Raw genomic sequence first — 14,717 nt, 5'->3', positions numbered from 1 at the left:
TTTACTTGCACTGTCATATTTCATTTTACCACATCCCTAAAGGATGGATGTTGTTACTAAGTAATTTGACTGGTAAAATAATATGGCCTAGGTCATATAGCTTGGAAGTGGCAAATACAGGTCTGTGTAATACCAAGCTTGTGGCAGTATATCAGATTACACACCATCCTGATATTTATTACTAGTATAAGCATACTGTGCATCTTAAAATACCACAGAATCCTTTTCCATCTCAGCCCCTTCTAGTTTGGTATATAATTAAAGACTTACTTTTAACTGTAGTAAAAGTATCACTGTAAACTTTTAGGAAGGTCACATTATTAACTCTTTGTTGATACTAGTTCCTCAAGTAGCAGTGCATCAGGTTTCCTTTAGACTCAATGCATAGTTGTGTCGAGTCGTGATTATGTATGAGTTTAACAAGCGTCTTCTCCTTTGGTTGAAGTCCCCTCTACTCAGGTGTACTCTTAGCCCCTGGCTTTAGTACCTCCACACCCTGCCAGTCCTCCTCTCCTTGGTGGCAGGCCGTGTTCTCTGTCTGGAATCTCTTCATACTCCTACCTTCTATTTTCACCTTCCCCTTGCTTGGCAAACTTCTCCACTTTAACAGCTTAGCTGAGGCATTGCCTCTCCAGGTTGGGTAAAGTCCTCTTGCTCTATTACTTTAATATCTCGTAAAGATAGATGAGCATACTCAGCGGTCATAGTGTCACAGTATATTTGTTTATGTTTTAGTCACTTACATTAGAAGGTGAGTTCTCTGAGCTAGAAAACCCTGTCTCAGGCATGTTTGTGTCCATAATACCTAATGCACTTTTATCAATTACTGTCTGGTCAAATGACTAAATGATTGTTTTTATTGCTAGTATCAACTTTTCCTGACATTATAAACTTAAGAACACTGTATATATATATTTTTCAATTGAAGGGTTAATGTATTTGATTAATAATCATGAGGTTAAAAGGCAGAGTTCTTCCATCTTTCTTTTGTCACATAGGCACAGCCAGCTGTTCCTAATCGGTGATAATTTACCAGACAGCAATGACATGCACGTTTTGACATGTATCAGATTGTACATCTTCATTTTTTAAACGGTTGCATAGAATTTTGAGCGTTAGGTGAATGTTAACCTTTTAAACCCATTCTATTCGAAGTATTAATTTAATGTTTTGTTATCAGACATTGCAGTAATTCATGCGGTGATTTTCATTTGTACTGCTAATGTTATGTTTACTCATTAAGATTTTAATTACCCCAAATATTCAAGTCATGTTTTCAAGTATATGACATAATCTAAAAAATCAACTACCTTCAAGAGTAAAAAAGAAATCCAAAGAGACTTATTTTGTGCCAGTCTCAGCATAATTATAATTTTTCAATGTGTTATTTTCATGTTTGAAGTACTTTTTTTTTTTTTAAACATAGCCTTACTTTAAAAAAAGGAAAGCTTTTAAAGTAAAAAGCTGGAACATCTGGGTGGCTCAGCAGTTTAGTGCCTCCTTAAGCCCAGGGCGTGATCCTGGGGAGTCCATGGATCCATGGATCGAGTCCTATATTGGGCTCCCTGCATGGAGCCCACTTCTCCCTCTGCCTGTCTCTGCCTCTCTCTCTATGTCTCTCATGAATAAATAAATAAAATATTTAAAAATAGGTATAAGTAAATAAAGTAAAAAGCTAATATCCTTGGTAGCAAGCTTTAAAGAACAGTGTTTCAAATGTGTAATAGCAATTATTTGGAAGGTTTTTTGTTTTGTTTTTTTTACCTGAAGTCTTGACAAGAATGGAGAGAAAACATAAGAGGCAACCTGAGTAATAGAGAATGAGGGGCCATTTTCCTTAAAAAAATATATTTGAGATTTTTCACTTTGGCTTATAAGGCATGAGAAAGCATCAGTTCCGTGATATTCCTAGGAATTGCTGACCTGGTTGCAGCTGGTCCCCCTTGACTTCTAGAGCAGGTGTGGTTGTCTGCTCTCTCTTCTTGGGATGCCTGGGCTTCCCCATGGCAACAGTCGTCATACATACTCACCTAGCACCTTTTTTCTTGCTCTCAGATACAGAAGGGCTAGGGATTGTGGATGTTTGCTGCTGTTATAAAAGGTATTTAATACATATTTATAGAGTAAATGATGCAAATAAGCATAATGTGGGCATTTTGTTCTCTAATAGTAATCATTTTGGTTCATGGTTATGTTTGAGCATGAGAGATCTTGAAATGCATTATAAATTTTCAAAGGGCAATTGAATTAGTTTTAATTTTATTTTAATCTAATTCATTGTATATCTAGTAACTTAACTTACCTAAAATATTATATAAATGCTACATTATCCATCTCTTTTGGATAGACATTTACTATATTTTAAGAAATTACTCTGTGTTTATATCTTATTTGATATTTGGTAGTTAGGAATTCTTCAAAGAAAATAATGATGCTATACTCCGAAATACTGTTCAGCTTTCCTTAAGAAGTAAACTCATGTTTTCCAAAGTTGATAATGCAGGTACAATTTCTACGTACATAGAGGTGTCCAGACTTCACATACTACCTCAGGTCCGTAATCTGTCATGGTTCTCTTTGGCATTGCTACTGACCTCCCACTTGCTGACTAGGGATGGGAAATGGGGAGGCTGCTAATTGTGGCTTACTTTATTCTTACACTGATTCAAGCTTAGATTGTACTTCCCTTTATTCTCCATGTGGGTAGAGACAGTTGAACATTTAGAGGACTGGTTCCTGGATAACAAAGGAAGTTAATATGGAGAGTAAACTAACTTCATTCACAAAAGTTGAAGTCCTCACCTATAAGGCCCTACATGATCTGGTCTCTCCTCAGTTTCTGACTCCCTGTCCTCTCCTCTCCATTCTCACTGGATTTTACCACACTGGCTTGCATGCTGATACTAGAACATTCTTGCATGCCCCCACATAGTGGTTTTGTCCTAGGTGTTCTCTCTTGACCCAGATGTTTGCATGACTAACTCGCTCCTTCAAGGCCTTGCTTCTCGTGAGGCCTGCCCATATCACCCTATGCAAAACTGCAACCCAGCTCCTATCCCTGCTCCTGCTTCTTTCTAGCCTGCTTTATACTCTGTTCTTTTTTTTTTTTTTTTTTAACATACTTAGTTCTTATATTTTTTATTATTGCCTCCTGCCACTAACATGTCAGTTTAGTTAGGGGAAGAATTTCTGTGTTCTTATTTTTGCTGTAGTAGTTATTTTAACAAACAGGTGTATCTCAAGTACTTAGAACACTGGTGTCTAGTGTACAGAGATGATGGCCAGTAACTATTTGTTTAATAAATGACCAACTTGGTTTTTGCAAGACCGAGTTTGTTCTTCTCAGTGTATGATCTGTAACTGGACTGCCTTACACCTTCAGCTCTGTCCTTTCTTTTTGTTATATGGATCCTTTGAATACATCTGTAATAAAACAAAATGAAACAAAAACAAACAGATCCAAGAATCAGGGTTAGAGAGATGTAAGAATACCCCTTCTTAACATCTAAGTTCTGTGTTTGGGTTTTTGTTTTTTTTTTTTTTTTAATCCCTTTTTGGGATGATTGTTAGTGAAGAATGACTTGGCTGAAACCCTGACTGTAGCCCATGAGCATGTGGCCCTGTGGCTTTAAAGCAACAGCTGTGTTATGCTGTGGCTTTGTCTCTGCGTTCCTAGTTCCCAAACTTCTCTTGTTAATGGCTGGTCTTAGCTCTTAGATGATGTGATACGTTAGCCTGACACAGAAATGAGCTCTAGTGTGGACTATATTGCCAAGATAAAAGAACCACTGTAATAGGTTTGTTCTTTTTACCTATCCCAGGTTTAAGAAGTCTCTAGGAGTCAAGTGATTGAGGTTCTGGTTCTGGCTCTAAGCGACTCATTGTCTCACAGCTCTGGGCTTATGTTTCTTCAACTGTAAAATTGCACTAGACTATTTTTTTTTCTGATTCTGTGAAATTTGGCTATATCATCAAAAATATTTTAAGCTTTGTGATTGTAAGAGCCCTCTTTCAAAATATGAATGTTACCACTTGAGTTAATAATCATGTTATTATATTGGATTTATACCTGGTAAGGTGTTTGCTGCATATCTAAAAACAAGTGAGCACACCAGTAGTGCCTAGAACCTAACAATAATTGTTTTCTTAAATATTTTACAAGAAAAAAGATTCATGATAATCTTTAGAATTCAGTTAACCAAAAAATTAAGTCTTTAGTCATGATAAGTAACTCATATGTTAGAATCCTTCTCTCCTCCTTCTCTTTTATTCTTTCTCGACCTTTTGCACTATCTCTTGTACAATCTTCTTTTCCTTTTTTTTTTTTTTGCTTATAGAACAGAAGGATGATACTTTAAAGGTATTTCTCAAGAATTTGCTTTTGGAATCTATTCTATTGAACTCCCTGGGGTCTAGAAGATTGTCTTATACATAGTAGATGCTTCGTAAATGTTGCTTGAATGAATGAATTTGCTTTTACTTTTCCCCAATATTAATTCAGAAAGTGATTTTTAAATTTTTATTATTTTAAGAAAGGTGACTCTTGTGATGGTGGGACTTGATAATGCTGGTAAAACGGCAACGGCAAAGGGAATCCAAGGAGGTAAGCTGGAAATATTCATTATTAAATTATTCTGAGTTATTTATTTAAGTTGCTTTGTTACATATTCATTTGGTATAGATGGTGTACACTCCATTACTTTAAATTTTTAAATTCTTAATGGCTAATGTGGTGAATAGACTCCAGCTTAATAGTACCAGCCTGTTAACATGTTTCAGATTTAAATAAGTGCAGAGATGCAGAGGATCCTTGAAGTCTTCAAGGAAAGGCATTTAACATCTTGACCTGGATTTGAAACATGTAACCTTGAAAAAATTACCTAATCGGACTTGTTTCCTGGAAATGTTGCCATTATTTTATCTGTACTTACATCTCTCTCCTGCTCAGAATGTTCTTCTCCCTTCTTTGTCCTAATTATGTAGTTTTTAATTCTTCATTTTTCTTTCATGGCCTTTCTGAAGACTTTGTGTATCATAACTTTCCCCTCTCCTCTTTACCTTTTTCCTCTTGAATGCCGTTGGTCTTAGTTTGGGCTGCTATACCAATATCATAGATTGGGTGCCTGAAACTACAGTTATTTCTACAGTTGTGGAAGTTGGAAGTGTGAAGTTGGAGTGGTAGTGCAGTTGAGTTCTTGATAAGGGCTCTCTTCCTGATTTGCGGGCAGCCGTCTTCCTGCTGCCTCCTCCTGTGGTACAGAGGCAGGAAACAAGCTCTGGGGGCTCTTCCCAGAAGTGTACTAATCCCATCATGGGAGCTCCACCCTCATGACCTCACCCAAAGCTAATTACCTCCCAAAGGCTCCCCCTCCAAATACCAGTACGATGGGGATTAGGGTTTCAAAATAAGAACTTTGCCAGGAGGGATCCCTGGGTGGCACAGCGGTTTGGCGCCTGCCTTTGGCCCAGGGCGTGATCCTGGAGACCCGGGATCGAATCCCACATCGGGCTCCCGGTGCATGGAGCCTGCTTCTCCCTCTGCCTGTGTCTCTGCCTCTCTCTCTCTCTCTCTCTGTATCTGTCATAAATAAATAAAATATTTAAAAAAAAAAAAAAAAAAAAGAACTTTGCCAGGACAGGGAGCACATGGCCACAGGACACAGACATGCAATTTATAACATCCTCACACTATCCTCTTTTTCATAGAAATACAGGTTCTTGTGTTATTTCCCATTAATATATATCTACCTTTATTGTACTGAATGTTCTGTGAGGACAGCAACCCTATCTTACTCATCTTTATATCCTAATGCCTAACAAAGCCCTGTTCTGAGTAGGTGTCTCTACCTGTTAGCTAGCTCCCTTATCCCTACTCCAGCATTGTTGATTTATTTTCATCGATAATTTCCTGGGGGTAACTCTCATGTACTCAAAGACTGCTGCCTATTTTAACTGTGGAAACCAGTTCTGGCCTGGACTAGATCCATATTTTTGAATATCTGGTGTAATCCTGTTTGGGGAATATTGTGCTGCTTAAATTGCTTCTAAACTTTTCTACTAGATAATGAAGGTCTTAGAAAATTATGACATGTAATTTTTTCTTTTTTTTTTTTCTTTTTTTTTTTTTTTTAGCTCTCTAGGGAGCTGTTTAAACTGCACTAAGGTATTTGCTGCAAGGGAGTAGTACTTTGCAAATCTGTTCCCCAGTGACACCTAAGCCTAGCAGCAAATGCCTTTCAGATTTTTCTTTGTAATAGCAAATGTTTTGCTGAATGTGGGAATGATAAGTCCACCTACACTAGTGTTAGGTGTCTCACCTAAAACAGAGCCTTCTGCAATGACTGGAATGTTCTATATTGGCTCTCTCTAATAGTAGGGTCGGCCACTAGCCACCTGTGGCTTTGAGCACTTTAAATGTAGATAGTACAGCTGAAGAACTGAAATATAGTTTAATTTTAATTGATTTTAATTTAAAAAGCCTCATGTACTTTGTGGCCATTGTATTGCCCATGCAGCTGTAAACAAAGTCCAATGGACTACTATTTGTTGTGGATTCTGGTGATGAAGAAAGAATGAGAGAGACAAGCATGAGGTTTGAACTGTTCTTCAAAGCCATGGAGTCACCGGGTTCTATTAACCTTTCATGAGTTCTCTCTTTCCATTCTTCTCTTTTTATTTTTATATCTGTCTGAAACGTGGCCATCACTCTCATTTCTAGTCAGTTCTAGAGACTTTGTAAAGATGTTTCTTAATAAAGCACTACTTTAGTCACCTTACTTATATTGGTCTGCTGAAATAACTTCCCTGGCTCCTCATTCTTTCCAGAACTCTCTTCAGTCTGCGTTCACGATCTAAAGAATTTACTCCTGGCAGCCCTGGTGGCACAGCGGTTTAGTGCCACCTGCAGCCAGGGGGGTAATCCTGGAGACCCGGGGTCGAGTCCCACGTCGGGCTCCCTGCATGGACCCTGCTTCTCCCTCTGCCTGTGTCTCTGCCTCTCTCTCTCTGTGTCTCTCATGAATAAATAAATAAAATCTTTAAAAAAAAATACTTTAAAAAATAGTTTACTCCAACTGCAGCATTCAACTTGTTTGTACTTTCTTTCCAGAAAAACTCAATTTTAAACATATGAGAACATCCAAAACGTGTCCCTGTAGAATTAATGAAATCTACTCTATATTTGCAAGCTGCCCAGAAAAGTTTCTTTAGTCCAATTATAGTTTTAATTCAGTAATTAAAAAAGAGAGTCTACTCATAGCTTCTCCCATTTTTTTGGTTCTTCTCAACTATTCTTTAAATACTCACTTTTTCTTTATAACATCACAGAGGTTGTACTATGCCTGGGGATGGTGGTGGTATAAAGGGCTGAAATTTTTAGTATTTGTAACTTGGAGAGTTCATTTATTTATTCATTCTACAGATATTTATTAAGTACTTGTTCTGTGGTAGAGAGCTAGCGTTATATCAGTGCAAAACAAACAAAAACCAGAAATTTTTATCTACTTAGAGCATAAAGTTTAGTTGGATATTTTATAATATCCACCCTTCTCCCAAACCAGTATACTTAGATATAAAGGTTAGTGTGTAAGCAAATAATAAACATTCCATTTAGGGCTAAATTATGATGAAAAACACTTTTTTGTCATTTAAGTTGTGAAGTTAATGTTATTAATTTAAAGTCTAAAGTTTGTTTCTTTTGTATCATTTGAAACAGAGTATCCTGAAGATGTAGCTCCTACTGTTGGATTTTCCAAAATCGACCTTAGGCAAGGAAAGTTTGAAGTCACCATCTTTGACTTGGGAGGTGGAAAAAGAATTCGGGGAATCTGGAAGAATTATTATGCTGAAGCCTATGGGGTAATATTTGTTGTGGATTCCAGTGATGAAGAGAGAATGGAAGAGACAAAAGAGACAATGTCAGAAGTGCTGAGACATCCTAGGATATCGGGAAAGCCTATATTGGTGTAAGTAATGCTGGTGTCATTGTAAACACAGAAGCAGTGGCATTAGCCAATAAAGAAATTTACCTAAGTTACAAAATAAGCTAAAATTGTCACGTCCTAATATAATAAAATGTGATTAACTGGTATTATTAATATAGTGAGGCCCTGTTATGTTCTCCATAAGGATTAGGAATTGAGGTATATTAAGAATAAAAGTTAGACTTAGATCTTCTGGGTATTCAAATATAAGCTATTTTATTTGATAATTTACTTTTTATCAAACTCTGCATTTTGAAATGGCCTATTAACAAGGTTCTAGAATGTTTTTCCACTTTTTTTTCCCCTCTTAATAACTGATGTTTTGCCTTTGTCTTGTCTTTCTTAAAGAGTATTCTTGTTTGGAAATTATTTAAAAGGCTTATTCTTCTAATGCCACATTGATTTCTAAATTTGTATTTCTATATTTCCAAATTGATTATGTGATCTGCGTTGCTACCAACTTAATCATATGCTTATATCATTTTGTCTAGCTGCCTAAGCATTTTTTTAAAGTGACAAAGGACTTTTACACCACCTGCCCTCACAGCCTTTCTGCATAGTAAACACCAGATGGTGCTGTAACTCTAAGACATAGAAAAGGGAAAGTCCTTTATATTGCTCTTAAAATCAGAGTGAGCTGAATGTGTGCCCTTGCCTTCTTGTCCCTTTGTCCTCATGCTTGTTTCATTTCTGAGGATTAAAAAAAAAAGAAAAAGCCAGCTTAATCATGTGGGTAAATAAGAAATTTTAAGCAGAGTTTCTCAGTGGTCCTCAGTGTAAATAAATATTTTTAAACAAAATAGTTTGGAAGATCTGATTAGACAAAGTAAGACTTCATGGCATCATTTATTTATACAGGTTATATGGCTTAATTATTCACCAATTAATGAAGTTATTTGATTTGTGTAATCAGTTCTCACCTTTATTGAATCTGAAGGAAAGTTTAATAGATATTTATATGAAGAATGAACTGTGTTGAACCCCGTAGGCTAAAATAGTCTCTACACATTTAAGCAAAGAATTAGTGACTTCTAAAGTAAAAAGTGGTAAAGATTGAGATGACTGATGCTCATGTGTAAAGTAATTGTGTGTTCATTTTTTAACCTAATATTTATTCTTTCATTTATTCATTCATGCATGTGTTAATTCCCCAAATATTTGTTGCACATCCACTATGTGCTAGGCATTGTTCTGGTGATGGGGATACATTTGGGAACAAAAACAATTTAAATCCATGTATGACCTCAGAAGCTTAACATTCTAGGGGGTGATACACACATAAATGTAATAAATAGTTATGTGGTAAATTAGGTGATAAATATATTGAAAAATGCAGGTAAAAGATCTAGGATCCTATAGTGGTGCTATGACGGGTATGTCATAATTAGGATGATCATAGTAAGTCTTATTGAGGAGATGACACTTGAGGGGAGAGAGGCAGTCATGCAGATGTATGTGGAAAAGCCCTGAGGCAGGAGCATGCAGTTCGTAACTGACTATAGTTAGTTGATCACCAAGTGATCAAATAATGGTCATCAAGAGACCTGCTTTCAGTTCTCTCACCTCCCTCAGCTAGTAGATCTTTAGAATAGTGAGGAAAAAAATTCTGAAAATTTTCACCATTATAGGGGATTGTTTCACCATTATAATTTCATGGTGAGATCTCGCAAAGACATGAGAGTTAATAATGGATGCTCTCATGCTTGTGAGATATAGAATGGTTTGTCATTTGACCAGTTTTTTCTAGGGGAATTTTACAACCAGAAGATCTTTATTAATAAAGGTAAACTGCTTTTGAAATGAATGTGCTTTGAAAATTTACAAAATGTACAAAATGCACATTTTTAATAAATTTAGTACACATAGGGGAAGAGTGAGTTAAAAAATGTTTTTTTTTTTAATTTTTTTTTTTTTTAATTTTTATTTATTTATGATAGTCACACACACAGAGAGAGAGAGAGAGGCAGAGACACAGGCAGAGGGAGAAGCAGGCTCCATGCACCGGGAGCCCGATGTGGGATTCGATCCCGGGTCTCCAGGATCGCGCCCTGGGCCAAAGGCAGGCGCCAAACCGCTGCGCCACCCAGGGATCCCAAAATGTTGATCGACCATGCAGAGCCAACCACTGCTAACATTTTGATGAATTTCCTTTGCATATTTTTGTAAAATTTGTAATGTATACAGTTGCATATAATATATAAAATTTCATATCCCATCTTTATTTTTTAAAATATACATATATTTATTTGTTGGTTTTTAAATAAGCTCTTGTGACCCTGAGATCTACAGTCACATGCTCTTCTGACTGAACCAGCCAGGGACCTTCTACCCCACTTATTTTTTATGTTTCTAAATCCCTCTTAAATACCTATCCAAAACTCATATTTGGAAATTCTCCTATTTACCTATTTCTCTCTGATTTACAAGTAATTTCTCTTATTATGTTACTGTCCTGATATTGTTTGAGTCTCTCCTTCTCTCTGGTCCCATTTATACTTCTCCCCTATGTTCCTAGTATCAGCAGTCTCCTAAGCAGGCTCCCTGCAGTCTTGCCCATCCTCCAAGCTCTCCTCTACATTGCTACTAGGAGCCTTTTTCTTTATTTGATGTTTTTCAAATTTATAAAATTCGGTATTTCACCAAAGAAATCTGATGTTTTACAAAACTGGTACCTGCTTTAACAAGTGAAAGAATTCAAGAATATATTAAGAGTATGAGAGCTCCTTTTAGAGTACACATTTAGTCATTTTACAGTTCATCTGCTTCCAGTCCCTTCAGGTTGCCTTCACTGCTCCATGCAGATGAGAAATTCTGTGTAACTGATCCTGCCCTGGCACATAAGAGGTATGCCAAAGAATACTGCACTAGGTAGTAAGTGGGAAGGGCCTCCGGCAGAACCCTGCTAAGCTCAGTGCTCGGGCCTAGTGTGTTGTGGAAATGTCGATGGAGGGTACCTGAATTAGGAGGCAGGCTACAGTGCTCCTTGTTGCACTTAGCAGCTTCCTTCCAGCCCACAAACATCTGGACCTATCATGGGCAAAATTCAATGACAGCATCTAATTTCTTCTCTTCATCCCTGTGTGAGCCTTAACTAGCTGATTTAGGATCCACAAAACCCCACAACTCACTTCAATACCTAGATAATTTTCGGGGCTCCTGGATGGCTCAGTCAGTTCAGTGGCTGCCTTTCGCTCAGGTCATGATCCTGGGGTCCCTGGATTGAGCCCCGTATTGGGCCCCCTGCTCAGGCTCCCTCTCCCCCTGCCCCTCCCCCTGCTCATGCTCACTCTCTTTCAATTAAATAAGTAAAATCTTAAATATATCTAGATAGCTTTTTCTTCCCACCTTCTAATTATGAACAGTGAACAGTATAAAACCTCTGAGAAGATTCAGTCATTCAACAGAAATAAACCTTAAAAATTAGAACATTGTTTATAATCACAAAACTACAGATTGATGGAACTGGGATTCATTCATGCTATGGGCAACGAAGTTAGATGACTACAGCAGCAGGACCTGGGCCATCTCTGGGTCTGCCTGTCTTGTCCTTGCACACGAGCCTGACAGCATGTGTCACTACAATGAAGACACAACAAATTCACTTTACGTCACAGACTTGAGGGTTCTCTTGAAAGGTCAGAATCATAGAACATCACTAGGCCTCTGTGTTTTATTAGCTCAGAAATTCTGTTTTACAGTTCTATAGCATTTACTACTTAATGAGCGTAATATTTTGATTAAAATCTCTGAAATAGTGGTGAAAAGTTGAAAAATCATGGTTTAGAGAGAAGATGGAGAGTCTGGAACCTGGATTCTGCAAGTTGGTGTGAATTTATGACCCTGGAAAGTCACTCTACTACTTTGGACTTGGTGGTCAACTGTCTCTTCTATACTAAAAGTAGCTGGAAAATTTTGTAATTCTCCTTTTGTATTCAGCTTATAATTACGTGAACCATACTATATTCTTACTATTGTAAGAATCCATTTTAGTAAAAAAGTACAAGTAATTAAAGAGATGTTATTCAGATTTCTGCTCTGTAATCATGTTAACCTGTTTATTTACCTAGAAAGTGTTCCTTTTACTCTCATAGCTACAATAGGGATTAATTTATGTTCTGATTAAGGTTTGAATTATATTATCTGCCCTCATGTACCCTCCTATACTATTGCTTTAACAATTTATAAATTAATTAAAAAAAAAACAAAATTATTTACTCCGGACAGATAAAGACTTTTCCAATAGAAAAACAACTTTTGCAATTATATCAATAGCACTGGAATCAACATAATCCCTAATTTCTTGCTTAGTTGAAATATAGTTGACATATACTATTAGTTTCAGGTGCATAACATAGTGATTCAACAATTATGCATATATTACAAAATGCTCATCATGTTAAGTGTAGTTACCATCTGTCACCATACAGTTATTACGATATTACTGACTCTATGTCTATGCTGTTCTTTTCCTTCCCATGACTTATTTTACAGCTGGAAGTTTACCTCTTAATCCCTTGTACCTATTTTACCTACCCCCACTCCCCTTCCAGTACTAAGCCCATAGAAGTTTTTCATAAATAATACAAGGCACTATTTGTTGATGCCTCTGGAAAAAACTGAGCTGAAGCTTTCCTTTTTTATGGTTAAAACTCCTCTAATACTTAAAACTGGGATAACTCGAGATCCGAGGCTAAAATTTCCTCCCAGGACAATAACAATTCTCCTTGTGTTAGCACATTTGAACTTTTGGAATGATGCCACTTCCTCATTACATACTGTCTGTTTTCCTGTGGAGCTATATGACCTATCTCTTGGCCAAACATTGTACATTAGATGCTTTGCAGCAAAAGTAATAAATATAGAGGAGTTTTATTCAGGGAAGAAAACCGTATCTCTGTTATGATCTTACTAGGTGTTAGGAACATTTCAATAAAAAATATTTTTTTGACGCAGAGGTCTTTGTTCTATGATGGCCTCCCAGGACCCTCTGAGATCACATACACAATCCTGAGTGCATGTGCACTTTTCTGTGGGAACAGATCCTAGCTCATCAAATTCCTAAAGGATTTCATGACCAAAAAGGTTAGAAACCATGACAGTGAGTTTCCATATTAGGAGGAACAATAACCAGGGTTTTATTATTACTTTTCCAATAGAAGATTTTTGTTTCCAGACTTTATATGCCTACTTGAGCCAACTTTTTTCTAGATAGTATTATAGGAAAATGTTAGTTTACAATTTTCTTTTTTTTTTTTTTTTTTTTTTTTTTTTTTTTTTTTTTTTTTTTTTTAATTTATGATAGTCACAGAGAGAGAGGGAGAGAGGCAGAGACACAGGCAGAGGGAGAAGCAGGCTCCATGCACCGGGAGCCCGATGTGGGATTCGATCCCGGGTCTCCAGGATCGCGCCCTGGGCCAAAGGCAGGCGCCAAACCGCTGCGCCACCCAGGGATCCCTACAATTTTCTTTGAGTCATATTCTTTATTATAAGTGCTTAGAAGCTAATTAAGGTTACAGGTTACTCTAATACTGTCATAAAAATTTGAGGAAAATGCACTTTTACCAAGTTAGACCTTTAAATAATAAATAGGAGAACCTAAGTCCTTTATAGTTTGCTAGAAACTCATAAGTGTGCAAGTATGGACTACCTATGTTCCTTAATCCCTTGATCCCTAGATATAGGTGGTGAGTCCTTTAATTGACTATTTTTAAGATTTCCCTTCTTTTCACAGTGAATCTTAACCAAACTGTCATCTTCATCCACCTTATTCATATTGTTGACTCACCTCCAAACTTCCTTACCAAAGCCTTCCTTTTGTGTCTCCTGGCATCCAGCTTCACTCTTGGCAGCTCTAGTTTATAATGAAGCTCCTCAGCTGGTTGACTTCCTAGGTAATTGATGCTTAAGGAACCTTCAGAAGTTCCCATCATTCCCTTCTCCACAGGAACACACTTTATTTAAAAACAGTATAACAAAAAGAAACCTGCTGGTAGTGTTGTTAGCAAGATGTTTTCTGGGATCCATCTGCATCAGCATCCACCCACACCTTTTAGCTTTCTGAGAGTGGAGCAGGGAATGGGCTTTTTTCACAGGTTCTCCAGATCATTGTGATGCACAGCAAAAGTTGAGAACTACTAGTATAGGGGAAAGCGCGGGCTTTGGAGTCAGACAGGCCTTGGGTAGCTTCCTTGCTCTCTCTGAGCTTTCATGTCCCCATTTGTAAATAAGGATTTTAGTGTTGTCATGTGAATTTCAAATGATGTATTTATAGCAGCCAGTGCAGCACTTAGTAGTGTTCTGTAATGTGATGATGGATATGAATAGTTATTGTTGTTGATACACTGTGCCTGGATGGAGATGGATTAGGAGAGCCAGTTTTAAAGTGTGTCATCGTATGAATTCAGGCCACATGAAGCTTCTGATTACAGAAAATGACATAATTTAGGAGGTGAGAATATAAGCCCAAATAAGTGCTCATATTAATTTTACCAGATTTCCTAATATCATACCTCTAATGCTTAATAATTTTTTCTCTTTAAGGTAGTAATTTTAAGGAAAAAAATTACTTTTTAGTACCTATTGAGTGTGTGAATAAAGTATTTACAAAATGTTCAACTAATTAAGTATCCTGTTGTTTTTGTTGCTTTAGTTGGGGGTTTTTTTGTTTTGTTTTAAGATTTTATTTATCTGAGATAGAGTGAGTGCACATGAGCAGGGGAGAGGGGCAAAGGGAGA

At 37.0% G+C, this 14,717-nt stretch overlaps 1 protein-coding gene across 5 annotated transcripts in view; it reads left to right on the top strand.

Annotated features, from left to right (window-relative positions):
• Positions 1-14,717, top strand: part of ARL13B (ARF like GTPase 13B) — a 64,379-nt gene that overhangs the window by 9,822 nt on the left and 39,840 nt on the right. For 3 of the 5 annotated variants that reach the window (XM_072811792.1, XM_072811795.1, XM_072811793.1), the window contains 3 exons: positions 4,533-4,603; positions 7,715-7,964; positions 10,752-10,826. In XM_072811792.1, coding sequence (XP_072667893.1) covers positions 4,533-4,603; positions 7,715-7,964; positions 10,752-10,826 — 396 coding nt within the window. Of the gene's footprint in view, positions 1-4,532; positions 4,604-7,714; positions 7,965-10,751; positions 10,827-14,717 lie in introns of those variants that run through there. The other 2 variants (XM_072811796.1, XM_072811794.1) reach the window with 1 other exon arrangement.

The sequence above is a fragment of the Canis lupus genome, chromosome 35, assembly GCF_048164855.1.
Source record: "Canis lupus baileyi chromosome 35, mCanLup2.hap1, whole genome shotgun sequence".
Lineage (NCBI taxonomy): Eukaryota > Metazoa > Chordata > Mammalia > Carnivora > Canidae > Canis > Canis lupus.
The sequence above is the reverse complement of the archived record's forward strand: the minus strand, read 5'-3'. Positions and strand labels throughout refer to the sequence as shown.